This window comes from Spermophilus citellus, assembly GCF_964194105.1.
Source record: "Spermophilus citellus genome assembly, chromosome: 11".
Taxonomy (NCBI): domain Eukaryota; kingdom Metazoa; phylum Chordata; class Mammalia; order Rodentia; family Sciuridae; genus Spermophilus; species Spermophilus citellus.
The window spans coordinates 104,953,783-104,976,341 of NC_138192.1; the positions used below are offsets into that span (position 1 = coordinate 104,953,783).

The 22,559-nt window shown below is 36.2% G+C and overlaps 1 protein-coding gene across 1 annotated transcript; it reads left to right on the top strand.

Annotated features, from left to right (window-relative positions):
* Positions 1–2,498: 2,498 nt before the first annotated feature.
* ICOS (inducible T cell costimulator) lies at positions 2,499–22,271 on the top strand. The gene is made up of 5 exons (XM_081261826.1): positions 2,499–2,577; positions 17,796–18,134; positions 18,823–18,929; positions 19,999–20,083; positions 21,907–22,271. Exons 1-5 carry the CDS (start codon positions 2,520–2,522, stop codon positions 21,981–21,983), a joined length of 666 nt encoding a protein of 221 aa, XP_081117952.1. The 5' UTR covers positions 2,499–2,519; the 3' UTR covers positions 21,984–22,271.
* Positions 22,272–22,559: the final 288 nt, after the last annotated feature.

A 22,559-nucleotide genomic window follows, 5' to 3' on the forward strand; every position in this document is an offset into this window, starting at 1 on the left:
GCATCTGCTGCACACACAAATCAAGACCATGTTAAGTCATGGAATGAAAAATGAAATGAAATGAAATAAAATAAAAGCAAACAAAACATACTTCCTGTGGGGTGAATGGAAATTTTTGCCTGGTATATTTTCCAGGTACGAGACCAGTAATTCTGAATATTTGAAACCACAAGTAATTGTGTTCTTTAACTGAGATTTTAAAGAAGAAAGGATCACCTAAGGGGACCTTGACGTAAAACACATGGGCATAGAGGCAAGCCAGACTTCCCAGTTACAACCAGATAGCCTACAAACCAAGAAGCATGATAATTAGGAAAAAGCAACAGATTCACATCAAATAAAACACACACATCTAGTTGAACTAAAGCTGAATTGGACTGCAACTTGTACAACATTTCTCCCCTTGAGTTAGAAACACAGCACTTTAATTTTATTAGGAAATCATTATTTTTTTGGATTCAAATAATTTGGAACTTCCTCTACGACCTAATTACACTTCCTCTCTGAAAATATAGGACCCAAAAAAAGTCATGTTACCATGGCCAAATAAATGAGGACTGGCCTCAGAGTGTAGCATGGTAAGGAAGAGTATGGAACCCAGAATCTCATTGTCCAGTTTGACCTGGCTCCATAACTTTTCAGCTATGTGATCCAGGGTTAATTGCTTAATTTCTAGAACTCTCCATGTCCTTGTCTATGACGTGAGAATAATAATGGGATCTTTCTGGTACAGCTGTTGTGAGAAATGATTGGGTTAATGCATATCAAACAGAGGTCATGTGTTCTGCAAGTGTTCATTATTTGGTTCCTGCCGTCTATCTTCCTTTGAAGCTGCAGCTGGGCTCTAGAATTTGGGTCAGTTTTGTTCACATACAGTTAAAGCTTTCATATTTAGTTCTAGAGCAGGGCCACAACTAGGGCAGAAAGTCGTTTCCTATCCACTACCTGTGTGTTTGCTAGAACAGGCCTCAAGCACAATGCCAATGGGTCTTGGGGACTTCTTTTGATGCCCTTGGGGGACACGGGGAAACAAAAGGGAGGAAATAAGGGGTAGCAAGTTCCTAGGGTCCTGGGGGACCCGTCTTTATTGCTCACATCCAGTGCTGAGACCCCAGAGTCCTGAAAAAGACACCTAGGGGAAGCCTCGGCAGCTTTGGCCATCACTCCCAGCTTCCTCCTTGCCTTTCCGACCCTTTGGCTCTATCCAGTGCCCCTAATTGCAGTTCGATCACCCCAGACCTGGATCTGCTTCAGAACCTGGACATTTGGCTCCTGTACTTTGGTTTCTCTGCCTGAGTGAGGTGAGTTTCTCATCTGAGTGCCATCTCTGCAGGTTGAGAGTCAATCCCTCCCCAGAAAGTTCAGTCTGGATTGAGAATCCTGGAAGCCAGGTCAAACCTCTGGGTGGCAGGGTCAGTAGACCTTGGCATAAATAGTTCCATCTGCTTTGGTTCAGTGAACCTCCAGAGCTATTTTCCAAATCCCAGTGCTGACACTAACTACATGACTTGGGCCAGGTCAGGTATTTTACCTCTCTGTGACTTAGTTTTCCTCATTTGTACAATGGGGAGATGAGTGAATCCTACTTCACAGAGTGGCAGAGAGGATTAAATGAGTACACAGACACACGTGTTATCTATATGTACACAAAAAATAATCCATTTAAGTACAGGTAAGGCATAACAAACATAATATTGGACTATATTCATGGTATATTTTGTACATATTAAATATGTTATTTGTGACTTTACATTTAATTTTATGTTTTGCACTAAGATGTATTTCATATAAATCATATAAATGTAATTATTTATATTATTAATATTATTGTCATTTCTACTTTATTTTCCTGCTGAGATAAAGGAACCATGAAAGGCTTTTCAACTTTCTTGCTTTTATCTGTGTCTATAACTGCAGAATCCCTATGATCTACAGATTGCTCTATCGTGTAGAAACATGTCATCATTTGGAAACTTACAATCTACCATGAATGTCATGCAAATATAATTTCTAAGATTCCTGGGATGCTCTTCTTTCAGATCTCTTAATTTCAATTTCTGCAATAATTTCATGTCCTATTTCAATGACTTTCTCTTCTCTGGAGCAAATAACGTAAGACAGAAATGTGTCAAAACCTATGTCTTATTTATCACATAGTATTTGTAGGTCTTGTTATTCCCAGTAGATATTGATTCAGTGGTACCTCTGAATGAAGTGGTTGTGAAAATAGTAGATTTTGTCTTTTTAACTTGTTTCTTTGGAGCCAGAATAAGGGTAAAGTTTTTTTTTCCTGTCTTCTCAATCATCAATAATCCATGGATTAAATCCTTTATCTCCATAAGCAGTAACCCTTCCTATATAGCCGTTGACATCAATGAAAAGACACTCCCTTGACTTGATGGTAAGTGTGACACTACATAAACTCCCACACAAGCCACTTCCTTTTTCAGCAAATAGAACATAAACTTACTCTCATCTCTGAACACAGAAGGAAAGGACCAGATCTGATTCTGGCAAACATGAAGCCAGTCTTCTGGTATTTCTTTATATTCTGCTTCCAAATTGAACTTCTAACAGGTGAGTGACCTTTTGAATATTTCTTACTAAGTTAGAATTCAAGAGAGCTTAAGAAAAATGAAAAGTAGAAAAATAAGGCACCAAATAGAAAGTGGTTTTGTTTTTTGAGATTAGAAACTACTTCCTCGCAGCCCAATCACATGGTTGTGACCACCCTGTTCCCATGTCAGTGTGGATGGCACTGGGTTTGCATTACTGCCTTTGATACTGTGCTTTAAGATGAAAAATATGTTTCAACAGACCATTAAATTTTTAAATTACCTGCATGGAGTTACCTGTCAGAGGATAAAGTAGAAGAGTGGCTTACTGTTCTCAGAGAAAGATGAAAGGCAAAAAAACTTGTGTCAACAGAATGAGAATTAAGTAGCCCTGGCATTTGGGATAGGAATTGTTCTATGGTAGAAAATTAAACAGAAGTGCTTCAAAAGAAGGATTTTGATTTTAATCTTACCTGGATGGTCTGTTGTTGTCTAAAATACATAGGCTGTCATAAGGTTTTTATTGACACTAAGTTTGAAGATCCCCCTGAAAGGCCAAGGAGGAGTGAATGATTAAAAATCTTTGTAGCTCCTGTAGACATAAAAAAAATCATTCTGAAGTCTTTGATTCTTCCTCTCATGTGGTATACATTAGACTCTAAATGAACAACTTAAATAATGCTATGTGTAATGTAAATTAATATATGGGCTTCTGCTTCTTCTTACTCTGTACATTTTTCTTTTCTTTTGAACTCTAGGCTCTACTCTTGAGGCTGGGGAAAGCCAAGTAAAATTATGTTAAGTGGGGACGTTCTCTTAACAGGAAAAGTAAAGGCAGAACTTTTAGTAAGTCTAATTCCATCTAGAAATTCCTTTTTTTCAATGGTACAAAGAAATACACATTACTTTTCTCTTGAAAAAAATAAAAAGCTCCAAACCCAAACTAGATTGGTTCAATGTTTGATTGTGTCCTGTTTCAGAGTCATTCAAATGCTCTTAAGACTAATGAAGCATAAGGGTTTACGTGTAGCAAGTCCCAAGGGCAATTCTGGGCTACCTATTTGTTCTGGCCTTTCCTGTAACCTCACAAAGTCCTTCAGCATCATAAATAACATGAATAACTCTGGAATTGAAATTCATTCATTCACTCCTTCATTCCCTCATACAGCACCAGCACTTGCCCTGTAGGAGGTGCTGTACTAGCTGCTGCATGTAGAAGAATGAGCAAAACCAGGTCACTCCCTGCTGTCCTGAAACTAACCGAATGCTGGGGAGAGAGACGCTAATTAAACAGTCCCAGGAATTAACAATAGTTACAGGCAAAATGCAACCAAGAAGCGTGGCTAGATGGGGTGGGTGTTTAGGGGGGATTGGAGTATAGGGCCATTGAAGTTTGTTTCTTTTTTTCCTGTGGAAATGGTACTTGAGACCTGAGCGACAAGCAGCAATCAATGAGGAGGAAGGTAAGAAGGTAGGGAAGGCCATTCTGTAGCATTTAGAGAGTGAGCTGTGACAGGAGGGAATGAAGTGTGATCAGAGAGCTGGAAGGAGGTAGCTGAGCCTGAGCACAGAGAGGAAAGAGGTTGGTGAAGTCACAAGGTGAGGCTGGGAAGGAAAGCAGAGACCTGACCATTCAGATGCCCGTGTTAAAGATTTTGGATTGTTTTCCAAGAACATATGTGCAAGTCTTTGCAGGGTTCATTTGTACTACTAAAATCCATTCCAATATGCCAAACCCATTTTGGCAGTTATGCTGTTGGTACTCTACACGAGAGCTTTGAATTGGCATTAGTATTATTTCTGTGGAAGAATAGATCTAGCCTGGGCTAGGATTATTACCGTTGCCAGACTAAGCTGAGGAATAAATTGAACATTTGGAATGATCTTCATCTTAGATCCCAAATGAATAAAACCAGTGTTCACTCTCGTCACATGGAAAACCACACTATGTGACATGCTGTTTTCTAATCTGACAGGCGGCAAAATTAAGGCGTGAGTGGCTAAATGATGATAATAAATACACTAAAAATCATCATATTCAAAATACCTCCATGATGATGTATCCAGCAACTACCATTATAAACACAATAAACACAAATAACTAAACCCAGGTAAACTAAGCACCCATAGGTCCTCAGTCATATATTTTTAACCCTTCCAGCACTGAAGCCTTTCTCATGCTATGTAGACAAAGGTTTGCTTATCTTCTGTCAATGCTTGAAGACTGAAGTTCAGACCAGGAACAGCTAAATAGATTGCTACACAGCAGTTAGTGGCTGAACCAAGATTAGAACTCCATGTGTCTGATTCCAATATCCATGTTCTTTCTACACTCTGTGAAGTAGCACAGCTATGACACAAATTTCAAGTGATAGAAGTTCTGGTCAATTTTGTTATTTGGTTGGTCAATTAAGAAGGTTGGGAATCTTGGCAATTTCCATTCTTTGATGAATCTCAATGTAAAATTTAACCAAGTCTTGATGTTGATTTAATGATTCTGAAATAGTTGAAGGCTCTTCCTTAGAGAAGAATTTGGAAAAATGTGAGGCTCTTACTTCATTCAGAGGAGCCTCTTCCTAAGCTTTATGGGCAATAGAGACCTTGTGGGTGACCTGATGAATCCTGGTTTGGGGAAGCAGGGTGCAGAATGCAGCAGTGGGAATGCCAGATGTCAGATGGTACCTAACACACGTGTCTCAGGAGGTGTTGGGACGGGAAGCAGGGAGCCCACCTGGAGCCTTGCTTTGTGGAGGGCACTGAAGGATTCCTGAATTCCACCTTCCCAGGGAAGGGGATTTCCAGCACCTCGTCCTTCCTCCAGAGCTCAGAGGAAAGTCTGTGGAGATGAGTTGACCTTTGATTCTCTCCAATCTTTCAGGTCTGGGCAGAAATATCCCTTGAAACCTCCCCTTCCTATGTTTGTGCTACATTTTAAAAAGTTCAAAGTGCCAATGATGAATTTAAGCCATGTCCATCCAACAGGATAAGCCTGTACTTACTTGGTTTTATTCCTTCAACAGTATGTGTCTTTACTACTTATTTTCTATCATCTGTTAGTGAAATTATATTTATAAATATATATAATTATAAACATAAAATTATATATAAAATATAAATGAAATTGTATATACACATGAATTGATTATACACATACATACACACACACACACACACACACACACACACATACACATATGTATGTATTAGCTCTTCTCTTCTTGCCTCTGGTGAATTTGGAAGGTCAACTACCTTTCTCAGTTTACTAAGTCATTATCATGTTCAGAAGATCTTCATTGAATGTCTATATTTATTTATTCTTGTATTGAAACACATATGAAAGTGTCCTTGCCTGATGTGCCTAGCCCCCTACACTGGCCTGAGAATTTAGAAATGTTCTTCCCTTCCCACACTGCCCCCGTAGTGCACCCTTGCTGCATACATGGATTTTGTTTAAATAATTTAAAACATCCAGCTGCAGATCACTGCTAAGTTTTCTCTTACAGTGTTTCTCTTCTGTTCCAAGACTCCTTTCCTGACACTCACATCACATTGCATCTCTGATGTGATAGCTCTATTCTGGAATTTGGGTCTAATCTTATAATCTGTTCTGATTCAAGGATCAGAGGATTCCCATTAATTTTTTTTTCAGATACTCCAAACTCTCTGAATCCAGTGCAGGTAAAGATGACTTTCTTTTACCCTTGTGGGTGACAGGTGTCTTTTCTAGCAACAGTATCCCTGGACTACAGTTTTTCCTGTCAGAGTATCTGTGGATTTTCATCCCCTATTTGTTGGCTTGTAGGATTGTGAGTGAATAGTTTTATGCTAGTTTGATTCTCATTCTTTTGAAAGTAATTTTAAAACAAAAAGTCCCTAGAATTTTGTAATCTAGAAAGTTGTTCATTTCCATATTGGAATGCAGGAAATGCATCTGTGTGTGCTTCTGTTTCTCTGTGTGTTTTCATTAATTTATTTTTAGGATTGGGTGAGCTTTTTAATCTGTAGACTCAAGCTTTATCTTTCATTTAAGGCATTTTATTTTCTCCCCTGGTATTTGTTTAATCATAGTTTCCTCTGTTTCTCCTCTCCCTTATAGAAATGCCCATTATTCTCATATAAGTTTCCAACCCCTTGTTTTCTCAATAGTAGGGAACAAAATAGATTTTATAACTTTGGTTGCTTGTTAACCACAACTCCTTCAGATGAAATGGAATGATATAGTTTTTAAGTCACTAGTAGCATATTCACTTGTCTTGGTAGACATAAATTATAGGCATGTACTGAAGTTCTCGAACTAGTTTCATTCACAGTAAGTTCTTCAGACTAATTTGACTTAAAAAAAAAACAGACCATTATTCACAGTTGTAAACTGAGCAAAACCTCCATTTTATGCTACTTCCTCTTCTAAGAGTATTGATTTTGATATGTAAAAGGACTTTTGTACTTTCCAAGTTAAAAAAAAAATCATTTGTGATCTGCAACAACTAAAGAAAAGGTCGCTAAGTGACACCTCTGTGCTACTGTTCTTCTAATGAACTGAGTCTGTCAAGTGGCATTTTTGAGGGCATTTTAAGTAAAACAAAATTTTTGGCATTTGAAACCATCTTATAAAAGTAAATTCAAAATTATATTGTTATATTTTGGAAGGTGAATCACAGTAGGTATAGAATATGAAACTCAAATTAAAACTGCTAATCAAGGAATTATTTTCCTTCTCACTGGTTTGGCCTCTAAGGTTGACAAAAAAAAAAAGATGAAGATTTGCCAGTTTAAAGAGTCAGAAATCGGAGCTAGGAACCTCCTATGTGTTGTGCACAAAACAGTGATGCTTGTATCTATTTTGCTTGAGCAAAAGTGAAAAAGAAACAAGTTGTCTCTAAGCAGGGTGACCCCCAGAGCTGATATAATCTGTTTGAGCTATTTTGATACAGATATATCATTTCCTGTAAGCAACTAAAGATTGTTTAAAGGCAATGATTTTGAATTTAAGAAATCAAACTTTTTACAGCTCATGTTTATGTTGTTCTAGGATTCAGGATCAACTTATCCATCCATGCAACGACAGCAATGCTCCCTTTACTGTTCTCACAAATAAAGTTTTATTTATTTTGTCCTATCTGGAGCTAAAACAAAAAATCCCGTTGAAGTGCTAGTTTGAACTTGTTTAATGACAATGGAAATTTTTTTTTGTATGTGTGAATCCCCTTCTGTGCATTTTTACAAGCAGATAAGTTCCTGGGTGATCATTAAGAATTTCAACTCTGCCACAGCCAGGATCCAGACTTTTCTGTGGGTTAAAATATACAGGGCAGTGTAAAATACAATAGTTGGTGGATAAATGTCTAAGGGAAGGAGAGTGTTAAGCTCATATAACTGTATATCTATGAGATTGTTTTATGTATGTTGAGTGTGTAATAATACCTTCAATCACAGAACACATTATGTGGCACCAATCTGAAAACCATTTTGAGTATTGGGGGCAGTAATATATCTAAGATTTATTATATGATCTATATTATATAATACATTATTTTAATACTAAAACATAATATAAAATAAAATTAATATAAAAAGAAATATCTGAGCATAATTTCCATATCTAGCCTGATGCTAAAAGCTTCTTTTTGTTTCTTATTCTGCAACAAGTCTCTTTAGATCCTATGTTTTAGTTTCTGTAAAATAAGGGATTTGGATGAGATTTTTGGACTAGGAAATTCATTAAGTTTGTGGACTCTGGAGTCAGATTGTCTAGGTTCAATTCATGTCTCTACCAGATATTGGGCTCTGTTACTCTGGAACAGTTACGCAGGCCTCAGTTTCCTCATCTCTAGAATAGAAATAAAGTTAGGCAATCTGACTTAAAAGCTAGTATAAGAAACAAATGGCATATTTTATTAGTACATCTCACACAGGACCCTACACATAAAGGCACTTAATACTTACAAGCTGTTTTGCAGCTATTATTTGGAAGTCACTGAAACTATTAGATTTCAAGAACTGGTTGGGCATCATCTGGGTTGAGTCTTGGTCTTTGGACTGGGAAATAAGTGTTCCCCAGTATCTAGTTAATTCAATCTCTTGCTATTTTTCCTAATCTGTTCCTCAGCCCATTCCAAGAACCTTTTTGCTAATATCATGCTCAGCCTTCATTTAAAAAATATTGCAGTTCTTCTACTCTGTTCTAGGTCCTGGACTTATTTAGGTAACCATGATACAGACCTTATCCTTGTGGAGCTCATGGTTAAATGAAGAAGAAAGGCAAAATTAATTATGTTGTAAGGTGCTGTGCATTATTAACATATTGGTTTAAATAAGGCATTATTGAGAGAATAGAGATTGAAGTTTTGGGGGACCTTGAGAGAGGAGTTGGAATTTTAAATGGTTCTTAAAGAATGAATAAGGGTTTCTAGTCAGACAAAGGGGTGATAGGATATTGCAGTTTATGGAAACAGGTACTGATGTTGAAGAAATGGCCAAAAATTTCATTGTGGTTTGCACAGATGGTCTATGGAGCACCTTGTGTCATGTCAAGGAGATTGGTTTCTTACTTTATAAGCAATAGGAGATGAATGGAAACTTTGAATCTGGGGAGTGAATGCTCTTTAGAAGCACAACTGTGGGAGCACCATGAAGGCAGGGAGAGAACTGGTTTCAAGAAGGCCAACCAAATAGCCAAAAAGATGTTTCCACAGATGAGGGAAGACATTAAAGAGGTTTAGATTGGCTGTAAGAATGGAGAAGAACAGAATTCAAGAGCTATCCAGGAGATAGGGTCAATTGAACTTGATGACCAATTAGATGAAGAGAGTCAGAGATAGAAATAAATGAAGAAGATTCTGAGGGTTATAGGGTCTGAGTAGTAACTCCCTTGAAGAATAGGGTTTGGGTGTGATGAATCTTGAGTTCGGTTTGGAAATGTTACACTTGATGTGTTATTGTATATCCAGATAGAGACGCTAAAAGGAATTGGAAACCAAGAACTGGAGGGTTGAGTTGGAGATATAGAAGTGTTATTGTGGTCAAAATGAGAGGTGGAGCCATAGTAGTAAATGAGTTCACACAGCAAACACCCAGTCCATGTGTCCAAAGACCTCTACACAAGCAGCCGAGGAATGGGAAGCAATGTGTCTATTGTGGAGTGTGGATAAACTCTCTCTCCTTGCCCCCCTATGGAGTGGAGCTGAGTTCATTTAATCTCTTGAGATTTACCTAGTATGATGGTTTCAAATCAATAGCAACGAAATAACTAATAGTCACAGTTAATTACTTTGTGACTATTGCTACAAAGTTTTATAACACCTTTGGGATTTTTCCATTTTCACAAAGAAAATAACTTTAAAGGAGGAGAAAATGGATCTTTCATTTTTCTTATTATACATGGTTAGAGAACCGAGGGTTGTTTTATGCCCCCTGTGGAGTTCTTTAGAGAGTAAAAAACAATTTACACATTTTGTGTGTGTGTGTGTGTGTGTGTGTGTGTGTGTGTTCTTTTGGCTTTTTGGCTCTGTTTTCACTTTTCTTCACATTTCTTGGCTTTTTTCCCCTCTAAATGTTAGAAATTTAAATTAGATTGAATTTATCTTGCATACCCTCTCAACCTCCTTGAACTCAATCATCTCTTTAAATATGAATGTCTTTGAATTGCAATATAAGTATAGAAAAGATGCATATATAAAAATCTACGAACCGAGATTCTAAAAGTGTTAGTAAACTCATATGAAGTGATTTTGTGCTTATGAAAGGTGGAAACAAAGTGTGGGAATCACATTTTTGCAATGCCTGAATTTCTTTGAAAGATATCAAATGTGACAAAAATGTAATATAAGCATGGTAATTTTAAGAACTTTGTATCTTGCCTAACATTCTCGTGCTGTACCAAACTGAGGTTTATCATTGTTTGATTACAGAAAATGTGTTTAATAAGCACTATCAATAATTGCAAACTCAGGAGATCTTATCTTTCTATCACTCTGAGACCTTTGTAGAGGTTTGTGGTTAGCAGTCTGAGTTAAAGAGAATAAAATCACATTGCTGATCTGTTTTGCACCCTCTGCATTGTGTAGGTTCTCCAAATGTTTTCTCCAAAGGATTATCAACTAGGGGTAATACAGCTGCTTATAGAGTCTTGACAATATCGGTGAGATAAAATAAATACTTTAGATAATAAAATAATCAACTTGCAAATAGATTCTTAAGCCATGGTACAATTCTCAGATAAATGATCTTTCTTCTGAAATTTTCTTGATAGCACCTCCAAGAAAGAGATACAAAGGTTCTTATCTTTGGAAAATTGAAAACCTAAAAATCTCAACCAATACAAAAATTCCGATTTTATTCTTGAAAACATTAGTCTATTGATGTCCAAAACAGTATGATAAAAATCATAGTAGCCATCAACAGGTGGAGCCTCTATTGAGAAGAATATACCCTATTGGACATGGTACACAATGTGATTAAGAAAATATAGTACTTATTCTCTGAAAATATGTTAGGTGTGCTAACTGAAAGTGAACAAATATCTTACATATAGTAGTCAGGTTAGAAGATAACATCTTCCTGTTTGTGTTTCTGACTATACATCAAGTGCTAAAAGATGTAGTGTGGTGTTTACCTTGAAAATCACTAGCATGCTGTAAACAAACATCTGGGAGTATCAGAACAACCACTGGTCCAGGGCTCACTGTTCTGGTCATACGTTGGGCGAGCCTAACTAGTGTGCATGTTGAGAATCTAAAAAATCAACTAGGTTTGAACTTGCTCTCTCCTCTACAGACATCAATGAGCCAAGAGAACCATCAATCAGCTAAACAAGTTTTTATAAGCCTAGTGAGTATTTTCTTTAAAGCTCAAACAGATGATTTTTATTAGAATATGACATCCCAGTTGGGGTGGTGACTTGTACACACGACTGTATATCTTCATGTATTTGTTTCTAGACGAAAAGAAAATGGTATATCTAACCTTGGGATAACATTCCAGCGATGAGTTTTTCAATCCTGGGCAAGATGCTCAGAGTTGTGACCCCAGTTTTACCTAATAAATATAAATGGAGAATATAAAATAAAAGTTTCAACTTGATCATTTCTAAGAGTTCTTTTAGTTCTTATATTCTATATTTCATGCTTCATCTCCCTATATTTATAAAGTCTCAGAGATCTGTATATGCATTGCCCATCCATTCATCCATCCATCCATCCATCCATCCATCCATCCATCCATCCTTCCATCTAATAAATATTTATTGGAACTTACTGTCTAACAAGTACTACTGTAGATACTTGGAATGGATGGTTGAATGCTCAACAAGGTCCCTGATTTTATCCTTACATTATAGTGAAGTAGCCAGGCAATAAATGAGTAAACACACAAATAAACCACATAATTTCAGACCATGGTAAATATTTTCTCTCTCAGGTAATATGATAGAAAGTGACTTAGGTGGGTTGGGTGCCCAGTGGTTGCTGAAGAAGTACCTTTATTTTTTAATAAAGAGAAAAAAGCAGTCATATAAAGATCAGAGTAAATATTTCAGCTCAAAGCCCTAAAAACCATCTTCATGTGTTTGTGGAATAAAAACAGAAGGGCAGTGGGACTGCAATGTGCTGAGTGACTGGTAGAAACGGCAGTAGAGGGGTAGGATGGAAATTGGAAGTCATGGGGAAACAGGTTCAAGGGGTAGGTTTTATTCAATGTGATATGGGAAGGTCCTAGAAGATATGCAAGCAAGGCAGTGATACTATCTCATCCTCTATATCCGAAGATCATTCTGGTTTCTCTTGGTGAATGGATTATAAATGGGCAAGAGTGAAAGCAGAAAAATTAGTGAGCTCTTGCAGTACCAGAGAGATGACGGTGATTTGAACCAATTGTAGCTGAGATGGAGAAATGGATCAATTCTGTTGGACATAAAACAGAGGAACAGAAAATTAGGCCTTCCTGTTAACAGATTTTTAGCAGTGGTCCTTTAACACTCAGTTATCAGCAACCACTCTCTAGGTTCACATGGCTTCCTGCTTCTATTACACTTCTATTTCATTGCTGCTAGCAATACTTTGTGAACAGAACCAAAAACCTTTCATGCACCCAAGAAGTTGTACAACCTCAGACAAATAATTTATTCTGTCTGGGCCTTCAGTTATCTGTACACAAAGACTTTCTGTGTGATTTCTAAGTTCTCCAGGTTTGACTACATTTGATGCTGGGAACTGTTGACTCATATTACAGGAAATAAGGAGAATGAAAGTGGGGGTGTCTGCAGGATGGAAACATGGACAGTGTGTATTGGAGGTGAAGGTGGTATCTTAGGAAAAGTGATGAGCATCTCAAAGATAGTGTAAGAGAGGATATTTTGGAAAAGAATTTTATATTAAGAGACTGTATGTGAAGAAAATGTAAATATGAGAGAAATGAAAAAAATGGCAAGAAGAAAGAGCTCAAAGAGGATGACACTCATAAAGCTTTAACTACTGGTATAGCAGAGCAATTAACCAGACAGATTTGATATCCAACCAATCAAAGCAGACACTGGATGTTAAAATAATACCAATTCTCCAGGTTGAATATTAGACTCAAAGATCAGAACATCAAAAGGGGTGAAGAAACAATTCTAGCTATTTCTGCAGTTATAATACATGAACATATTCAGATTTCCCATAAGTTGTCTATTCACTAATTGTTAATCATTGTTGTAATGAATGCTCTCCTTTTGATATTATTTTTACAAAATGCTATCAAAGACTGAGGAGAATTATTTGTGGTTTGGTATTTGAACATATCTGCTCTATAGGCATCAACATAATTTTGAAGTAATGGATTAATTACCATGGTGGAAAACCTTCAAATTGCAGACTTGGAGTCACCAAATGACTTCCAGATAGAAAGCTTAAGCATTGGGCATGGAGAAACCGTCAGCTGTCTTAACCGCTACAGACTACAGACATAGTGAAAAGGTGACTCAGGTGGTTTTGTAGCAAAACATGATAAAAGGAATAGTTAAGAGTGCCCAGTAGAAGTGGCAAGTTGGAATCCCTACTTGATGTCAATGGCACACAACTTGATACTATCATTCAAGAAAAATGAAACCTTTCCTGGCCCTTCTAAATACATTTGTGGTAAGAAATATAGTTGCATTCATTTTAATTTTCCTGACTTCTTAGAATATTCCATTTTAAAACAAGATTATGGGAATATGGCCTCCTCTAAGGAGAACTCACCCAACTGCAATGTTTTAGCTCTCTTGTTTTTTTTTTTTTTTTTGCAATCTCAGGAGGGTATGCTCTTATGATCCAGAGAATGTAACTTTTGGAAAGATATTTCCATTTTATTTCCTATTTCACAGATGAAGAGACTGAAGTTTAGAGAGGGACCCTGGTCACAGAGCCTCGCTAGACCAGAATTTGTTTTTGGTTTCCTTGAGAAACAGTACATTGTACATCCACCATTACATTTCAACTTTTGTTGGGTGGTAGCTCACAGAGTCTGCACTAAAGGGGGAAAAACTGCTGACCAAGTTATCTTCAAAAACATAACACAATGCATCTATGTTAGTTTGTGTATACAGTGGCAGCAGACACCTTTGCCCCAAGACCTCTTTGTGGTTTACTTGCTGCCATCCTAAAGTCTCTGGGAAATTTGCTCTGAACAATTTCAAGAGAACCAGTCTGCTGATATTATCTTCTGCAATAGATGGTAGAGAAAAAAGCATCAAAATAGCAATTATACAACAAAATTCACTCTAGGACAAATAAATCCTCAAGCAAAATGCCCTTCATTTTTATCTAATGTAGACTGCTGCTATCTTCTGCTGACAGTTCTTTCCTTTTTGATTAATTTGTTCCTTCTGTTTAAAAAATTGAAACAAGGATTATTTCCTCTCCATATACTTGACTTTTTATTGTAAAACAAAATGTCTATATAGAAATGTGACCAAAACATAAATGCACAATTTAATAAATAATGGTAAAGCATATTATCCCACTCCCTATAATAATCACAGGCCAAGAAATAAAACATTGCCCACACACAGAAGGCTTTTCACCTCTGTGGTTTCCTTCATCATTCTAATCCACCCCTCTCAACTCTAGACAAAACTATTAGGCTGAGTTTTGTGATACTTATTTAGGGTATAAATTCTAGTTTTGTTCTTTTAGTGATCATGCAAGAAGTCTCAACACTCATGCTTCACCATCAAAGTTTCAAGTTGCAAATACCTTTACTGTCCTCCTAGAGAGAATGTTCTAGGTTGACAGGTAGTTTCTTTCAGCACATTGAAAATATAATATGTAATTCCACTGCATCATGGCTTTTGTTGCTGATGCTGAGATTTCACTTGACAGTGTAACAGTTGCTTCTTTGAAAGTAATAAGTCATTTTTTTTTCTCTAGCTTCTTTTAGGATTCTCACTAAGATATATGTAGGTATAAATATAGTTTGCTTGTGATTCATTGGGATTCTTGTATCTGTGGATTGTGAGTGCATTCTGAGCTATCTTTTAGTTCTTCAATTCTCTCTATATCCTTGTCTAATATGCTTTTAAACTCTTCATTGAGTTTTTAACCTCAGTTTGTGCCATGTTTTTAACAGTTCTAATTGGTTCTTTCAAATTAGTCAACTTAAAAATTTTTCTTGTGTTCTGCTGATATTATTATGAGTTTGTCATTTATTTCCTTTAACATAATAAGCTCAACTGTCTTATTTCAGTCTGTTGTTCCTATTTTTACCTTATTCCTTGTGTGTTTTGCTTTTTAAAAATAGTTTTCTTGTCATTATATTTAAATGTTATTTGTAGTGTTTAAATCTTTTTCTTAGAATAGATTGCGATTTTGCTTTTAAAACCTGTGGTAATAAAAGTTAAGTATCTCCTCAAATCAAATTCAAGGACTGAGGTTTTCTGGAATATTGAAGTGACTTGAAGGTGGAATAAACTCCTCATGAGAGTTTGTTTACTTCTGATTTCCTTTACTTCAAGTATGTAACTCTTTGGGGACCAAGATTATTGAGGATAAAGTCTGCTAGATTCCTCACTTTGCAGATCCTACAAGATAAAACACATATAAAAGAAGTTTGAACTTGGAAGAACAACAAATGCTTTCAGAGCGAAATGCAACTTCTAAGTTCTATTCCTTTTTCTGGGTTCTGGATCTCTTTTCAAATTTATCTTGTTATTTTTTCCTCTTTTGGTCAACTATTTAATCCTTTTAATATTATTTTTAGACATTTTTTCAGGATTTTTGGTTATTTTTTGTTGAATAATCTGTTCCATAACTGAAAACTGGAACATTTGTGCTTTTTTTCATAATCAAATCCCCAGTCTGAAAATCTATTCCCTAGAAATACAAGGGGTATAAGTTTAAGCCTAGATATATTAAGGAAAATAAATAATTGTGGTGAACTTTAAATGAAATTGAGGCAATCAGTGCAAGAAGAGGTGTAGCAAATGGATCCTCCTGAGTGATACTGGTCTTAGTGCAAATTGGAACACTTAATTAAGAAAGCTATATGAAAAGATGCACTGTTATCATAATATATTTAAATGTTTTGACCAAACACCATAATATTTACATAAAAGCTAAATGCTGAAAATCCCCTGTTATCCCACCTTGGTGAATTAGTTTCATTAGGTTATGATAGATTAACATGATGGAACATCATGTAATCATTTAAAAAGAAAAATAAAACAGTTACATAAAAAAATCAAATGTTCATGATATGCCATTAAATGACAATAGCAGAACACAAAATAATATTTGCTGTGTAAAATAAGCATGTATCTGGAAAATAAAGAGCAAAAAAATACAAATAGTATTTCTATTTCACTGGAGAATTGGGAATTTTTTTCCTTAAAATTTTTATACTTATTTAATCTTAAAAAAAGATTTCAAAATGTCAGTAAAAATTATCATGCTAATAATTTTTTTTCCGATATCAGAATGAAACTTTATCATATTTTTAAAAATACAGTTGAATATTACTCAGCTTTAAAGAGTAAAATTATGGAATTTGCTAGTAAATAGTTGGCTTTGGAAAATATTATGCTAAGCGAAATAAGCCAATCCCACAAAACTAAAGGCTGAATGTTTTCTTTAATATGCGGATGCTAATTCATAATAAGGCAGGAGGCACTAAGGAAGAATAGCCTTACCTTAGATTAGGTAGAGGAAAGTAATGGGAGGGGATGGCAGGGGATTTGGGGATAGGAAAGATAGTAGAACGAAACAGACATTATTACTGTATGTATATATGTGACTGCATGACCTATGTGATTCTACAACATGTACACTCAGAAAAATGAGAAATTATATCCCATCTATGTATGATATATCAAAGTGCATAAATGCATTTTCCTGTTGTGTGTAACTAATTAAAACAAATTTAATTTTTTTTAAAAAATAAAAATACAAGAATCAGAAAAAGTAAAAAAAGAACTTAAGGACTAGTAGCTCAGAATCTGCAACCAGTCTAAAGCCATTTCAGTTTTCTCCTCCTGTGATACCCATGTAGCTCACAAAAAGAACTTTGGTTCTTTTGAGCTTAAAGTTTACTTAAAAAGTGAGAAAGTAAGCAAAAATCTGAAACCTTACCTTTATTATTCATTTCTGGGTGTCATTTGAACATAATTGATCTGTTCTTTTATTCTGCAGTTGGAGGGTATAATGTAAGTATCTATTTATACATAATTGTTCAATTTTAGCTTTGGATATTTTGTACTTTTAAAAGTGTTTTTCTCTTAAACAGCGTCTTTCTCCTAATCTCTCTTTGTTCAACAGCTCTCCAGGTTTCAATTTGTATTTTGAAAAAGTCATTTCTTTGAATGGGCATTTCTGATCCTCTAGTCAAAATTATAACCTATCCCATCCCAACCACATATCTGTATAGTTCTCCATTCCTAGCATAAATTATGGTGTATCACTGCATATTGATTAGTTTACCATCAGTCTCCGTTGTGAGGGCCCATGTTTGTTTGATTTAGTCTATTTACATGTGTTATTTAATACTTAATGTTTTACATATCACTTATTCATATCAGAGAAGCACAGTTCTAATTAGGTTTTTTGGGAAGGTCACAGTTTCACCTTTTGTTATATTCTTTTCTGTATTTGCCTCTACATGAAAATCTTTCATTTTGGTGCAATAGAGGTGACTTTATGAAGACAAGAGATTACTTTTATCATTAGATATAATTATTAGGGCAATATATTCACAAAATATCGCTTTTGCTTTGTTTTCTTTCTTTTTATCCAGGAGAAATTGATGATTCCGCCAATTTTGATATGTTTACATTTCACAATGGAGGTGTACAAATTTTATGCAAGTACCCTAAGAAAGTCCAGCAGTTTAAAATGGAGTTACTGAAGGGGAGGCAAGTACTCTGTGAACTCACTAAGATAAAGACAAATGGAAACGTGGAGTCCATTAATAACATGAAATTCTGCCAATCTCAGTTATCCAACAACAGTGTCTCCTTTTTTCTGAATAACTTGGACAGTTCTCATAGCAGCTACTATGTCTGCAACCTATCAATTTTTGATCCTCCTCCTTTTGAAGAAAAGATTCTTAGCAGAGGATATTTGCATATTTATGGTAAGACATTGCTTTTATGTTTGGGGCTTAAGAGGACATATACATTCTGACAATTTTTCTCATTAATGAAAACAATTAAGCAAGTACCTTTTCTGTTGGAGTTCATTTAGGTGTAGTTAAGGGCATATCACTTTTGATGAAATATATGATATGACTTATTATTAATCATAATTGGCATTTATTGGTAATATGTAGTTTAATCACATAGACTGTTAACACTGTTGACTTAGAATTAGGTCATGTTGTCTTTAAAATACATAGGCCAATGAAAAACAGAACAATTTAAGGCAATACCTCAATTCATGGCTTAATTGTGATTACCTATTAATCAAAGGTTTAAAGTGGTTTTGTGCTGCTGGGTTTGTGGAATGAAGTGCGATGATTGAAAAATCATAGTTCTATAGCATTACTTTTCCTACTTACTCTTTTATAAAATACAGTATTGACTACATTTATAAACATATATTTGTAGTTTTTAAAGTATTAGTTTCTGGATCCTTGCTATAATACTGAGGTGATATTGGCTACCATTTACTGAGTTTCTTGATGGTAATGAAGCAAAGCTTTATTGGACTAACAGCTCCTTTAAATTCTATGAAAGAACTAGAGATTCAGCACTTAAAGAGATTTGATTCTTGGAGTTTGTGTTTATTTGTTTTTTAATCAATGTGTCTTTTTTCCAACCCAGAATCACAGCTTTGTTACCAGCTGAAGTTCTGGTTACCCATTGGATGTGCAGCTTTGGTGATAGTGAACATTTTGGGATGCTGTTTTATTTTTTGGTTTACAAAAAAGGTGAGCAATTTCTATCTCTTCTTGCATATGCTTTCCTGAGTGGTTATTTATAAAATATATATTGCTCTTTGCCAGAAAGTACACATTGCTCTTTGCCAGAGTTATTTGATCAAAAGGTTTGACAGGTCCTTTTCCTTGAGATATACCTACTAATGAAACTAATAAGAACTTGGAACAGAGGTTAGTTATTTGTTTATTTTGTAGCTCACTTTATTCCAAAAGGACTCAGTAGCTTATAGAGATATTATTATTATTATTATTATTATTATTATTATTAAAAAGATAGAAAATTGGGGTCTATGGAAGACAATAGATTAGGAAGGAGGTTAAAACTTAAAAATAGATGTATCTGATTTTTAAAATTACTAAAGGTGGGCTGCAAATTTGTATCTGAGCTTCCTAAGAGTCAGGGAAAAGGCGAAACAATTAGTTGAAAGTCTCACATAACTGGTAAGTGAAGAATACCAGTGAGAAAATATTATAATGTGCTAGTAGTCACTGAAAAGGAAATTCTAGCTTCTTTCCCTGGCAAGTTACTAGACTCCTTGCTTTTAATGAAAAGTGCTGAAAAGCTATTTGGAGAAATAAACAATGGCAAAATAAACAAACGAACTAACTAACTAACTGACAACAACAACAACAACAAAAAACCCCAAACCCATTAAGAATGTCTGTAGGACATCCTTTTTAGTCTTTTACATTGTAGGCTCTGAATCAAAGAACCTATGCCATTCTGCATATTGTGCACGTGTGTTAGAGCTCCAGGGCATACAGGGTGTGGCTGTTGGTCAGATGGTGTATCTGTGTCAGAACAGAATCTGAAAAGGAGGAAAGAAGAAAGAAGAAGAGAAAGTGCCACAATCCAAGTTTACTGGGGAAGGAATAATAAAGAGCAAAAATGAGGAAGAAAATTGGGCAGAAAACTCTTTGTATTAAAGCCTTTTTGGTATTATTATGTTTAACCTTCAGCCAGGAATTTTGTCACATACCTCTTCAACAAAGAATAGAAAATAGGCATGAAGATGGCAAAGAGCAGATGATGAACCATGTTTCTGACTTTTTCTTTCAGAAGTATGGATCCAGTGTGCATGACCCTAATAGTGACTATATGTTCATGGCAGCCGTGAACGCGGCGAAGAAACCAAGACTTGCAGGTACAGCTCCACCTGGAGATGTGGGGAGAGAAGAGGGTTGTTTATATTAAGCCTGGAATTTTAATTTTTTAAAGGAAAGGTAGATATCCCTAAGGCCTAATATTTTCTGTAAAAATGTGGGTTTTCACCTCAATGGAATTGATGCCCTCTGCAGAATATTATTTTCAATATATTAAACACAAGCTATATTTCTATTAAAAGTAAGTAACCAAATAAAAAGTTCACAAGCCACAACTTCATTGAAGCAATTTCCCAATTGTTATTTCAAAAAAACTGGAAGGATTCTAAATCTTCCTTGTTGAAAAATTTATTAAATCATGTGATGAATATTTGAGTGTGAGTTAAATGACAGTACCTGAATATGGTGCTGTGGGGACTACACTGATGTTTGAAAATCTTGCACTGAGATTAGGAAGAGAGATCTGGACTGATGCTACAGGGGATGGGATTAAGAGAAATTAATGAAGATATTGTTGTTTCTATGTAAAGAGAAGGCAAGTCTAGGAACCTTGGATTGCCTCAGAAATGTTAGGTGGAAGTGACCTATTATTTTTTAAATATTTATTTTTTAGTTTTTTTTAGGTGGACACAATATCTTTATTTTATATTTATGTGGTGCTGCGGATCAAACCCAGTGCCCCACACATGCTAGGTGAGCACTCCACCACTGAGCCACAACCCCAGCCCCAATTCTTTTGAGATTTAGAACTGGGTGCTGCCTAGTTTGAGGAACATCCAGAAAGTCTGGAGCTTCCATTATGGAAAATTTGTATGTCTTACATCTTTGAGGCTGGAATGATGTGAAGTATGTAAGGAAAAAGAAGTCACTGCATTTTTGCTACACTTAGTGGTGAAGGGCCCTATTGAAGGCAGAGACATAATTTCTGTTGTCATGGAACTTTAGCAGTAAAGAGAGGTAAAAATGCACAGTTAGTCCACTCCTCCTTTTTTTAGATAACAGAAATTGATGCCCACAGTGTTCAATAACTTGTTTGGTTCCCTAGGCAGTTAATACCATAGCTTTGATAGTTGCAAAGAGTTTTGTTTTATTATTTTGCAACTGAAAAAAATTATCCCAATCATTGTATTCATAATAATGTGTTCTGTCTTTCTTTGGGTCCCTGACAGCAGACTATGAGATGGGGACTTGGGTTGCCAGTAGTTTACTTGGGAGGTGATCCCAGGAAAAGCAGTGGTGTGACAGATAAGGGAATGAGACAGCAAGGAAAAAAGGCAACTGGGTGGTTGGAGATGCATTTCCAAGGTCCCAGCTATAGATCACAGAGGCTTGACTCCACCACATTTCTGCAAAATGTACAGAGGGCCCCCCCAGAATTGTTCTCCTGAGGACGGGATGTGGGGCATTTATCTACTCATTCAATCACCACTGAATTGGAGCTGCCTGCTAGGGCCATTTGCTCTCCCTCATCCCTGAGATGTACCCAGTGCTTGGGATGAGCCTGTTCTCAAGACTTCAGAAAAAGCAGAGAAGCAGGAAGATGCACAGTGGGGCTATTGCATTGGAGTAGGGACATTCAGGAAGGTGGCCCCCTCCCTGCCAGCAGCAGCTAGAATGAAGAGTGAAGAGAATGTCTTGTAGGCCTCGAGAGTGGGAAAAGTAAAACTTAAAAATGAGGAACTGGTGCTGGGTCTTGAAATATAGGGAAGAATTCAGATGGTGTGTGTCTATGTGTGTGGATTAGGGTATGAGAGGGAAGGGGGGGAAACCTGTTGAAGGGAAATGGCATATACTTTTAAAGAATTTATGCTTAATTTTTGTTACAGATGTGACCCCATAATTTCTGCCACTCTCTGGTACCCAGGCATGAACCACATTGACCAGTTCCCTGCAACTTGGAAGTACGAGATGCCTTCAATTCCTAGACCACAGAAAATCTGACGGGTTTTGTGACTTACATCTCCTGCTGATGTTTTGTTCAATCTGGACCAGTGACTCTATCAGATTGCCTCACTCTTGTTGGGTTCTCTCAAAACAAACACTCTCTTGCAACTAGCCTTATAGAAGGCCTCACTCATGTGGGCTCAACAAACAGACCTCACTGGGATAGAGTCCCTGTCTCTCTGCTTCTGCTCCTAAAATGCACCAGCCAGTAAAACAAACATATCTACAAAAAATAATAATAATAATAAAGATGCCAAGGGTATTAATCTGCAAAGCTAATGGGCAGCCAAGGGCCAGCATCTGTCCTCATTTTTGTGGACAGACTACCTTTTCTTTCTGTAGGCATGAGCATTCCTTTTGAAATCAGATGGTAGAGGGAGATTCTTCACAACTGTAGCTGTTTTATTTCCCGGATGTTGATGTATACTATACTGTCACCAATATATTAGTACCTACACAGTACTCTCCTCTAATTTCTGGGCCTGAATTGATCACTCTATCAAGAGATAAGATGTCTTCTTTTTCCCTCAGTTTTCCTTTTAAAAATATGTCTACATGCGAACTTGACAGCTT

What these genes read in the sequence shown, in the direction of transcription:
- ICOS (XM_081261826.1), top strand. Translation starts at nt 2,520, where the DNA reads ATGAAGCCAGTCTTCTGGTATTTCTTTATATTCTGCTTCCAAATTGAA. An exon ending in CCAAATTGAACTTCTAACAG is followed by an intron (nt 2,578 to 17,795) that starts GTGAGTGACCTT and finishes CTTTTTATCCAG; the next exon opens with GAGAAATTGATGATTCCGCC. An exon ending in GAAGAAACCAAGACTTGCAG is followed by an intron (nt 20,084 to 21,906) that starts GTACAGCTCCAC and finishes TCTGGTACCCAG; the next exon opens with GCATGAACCACATTGACCAG.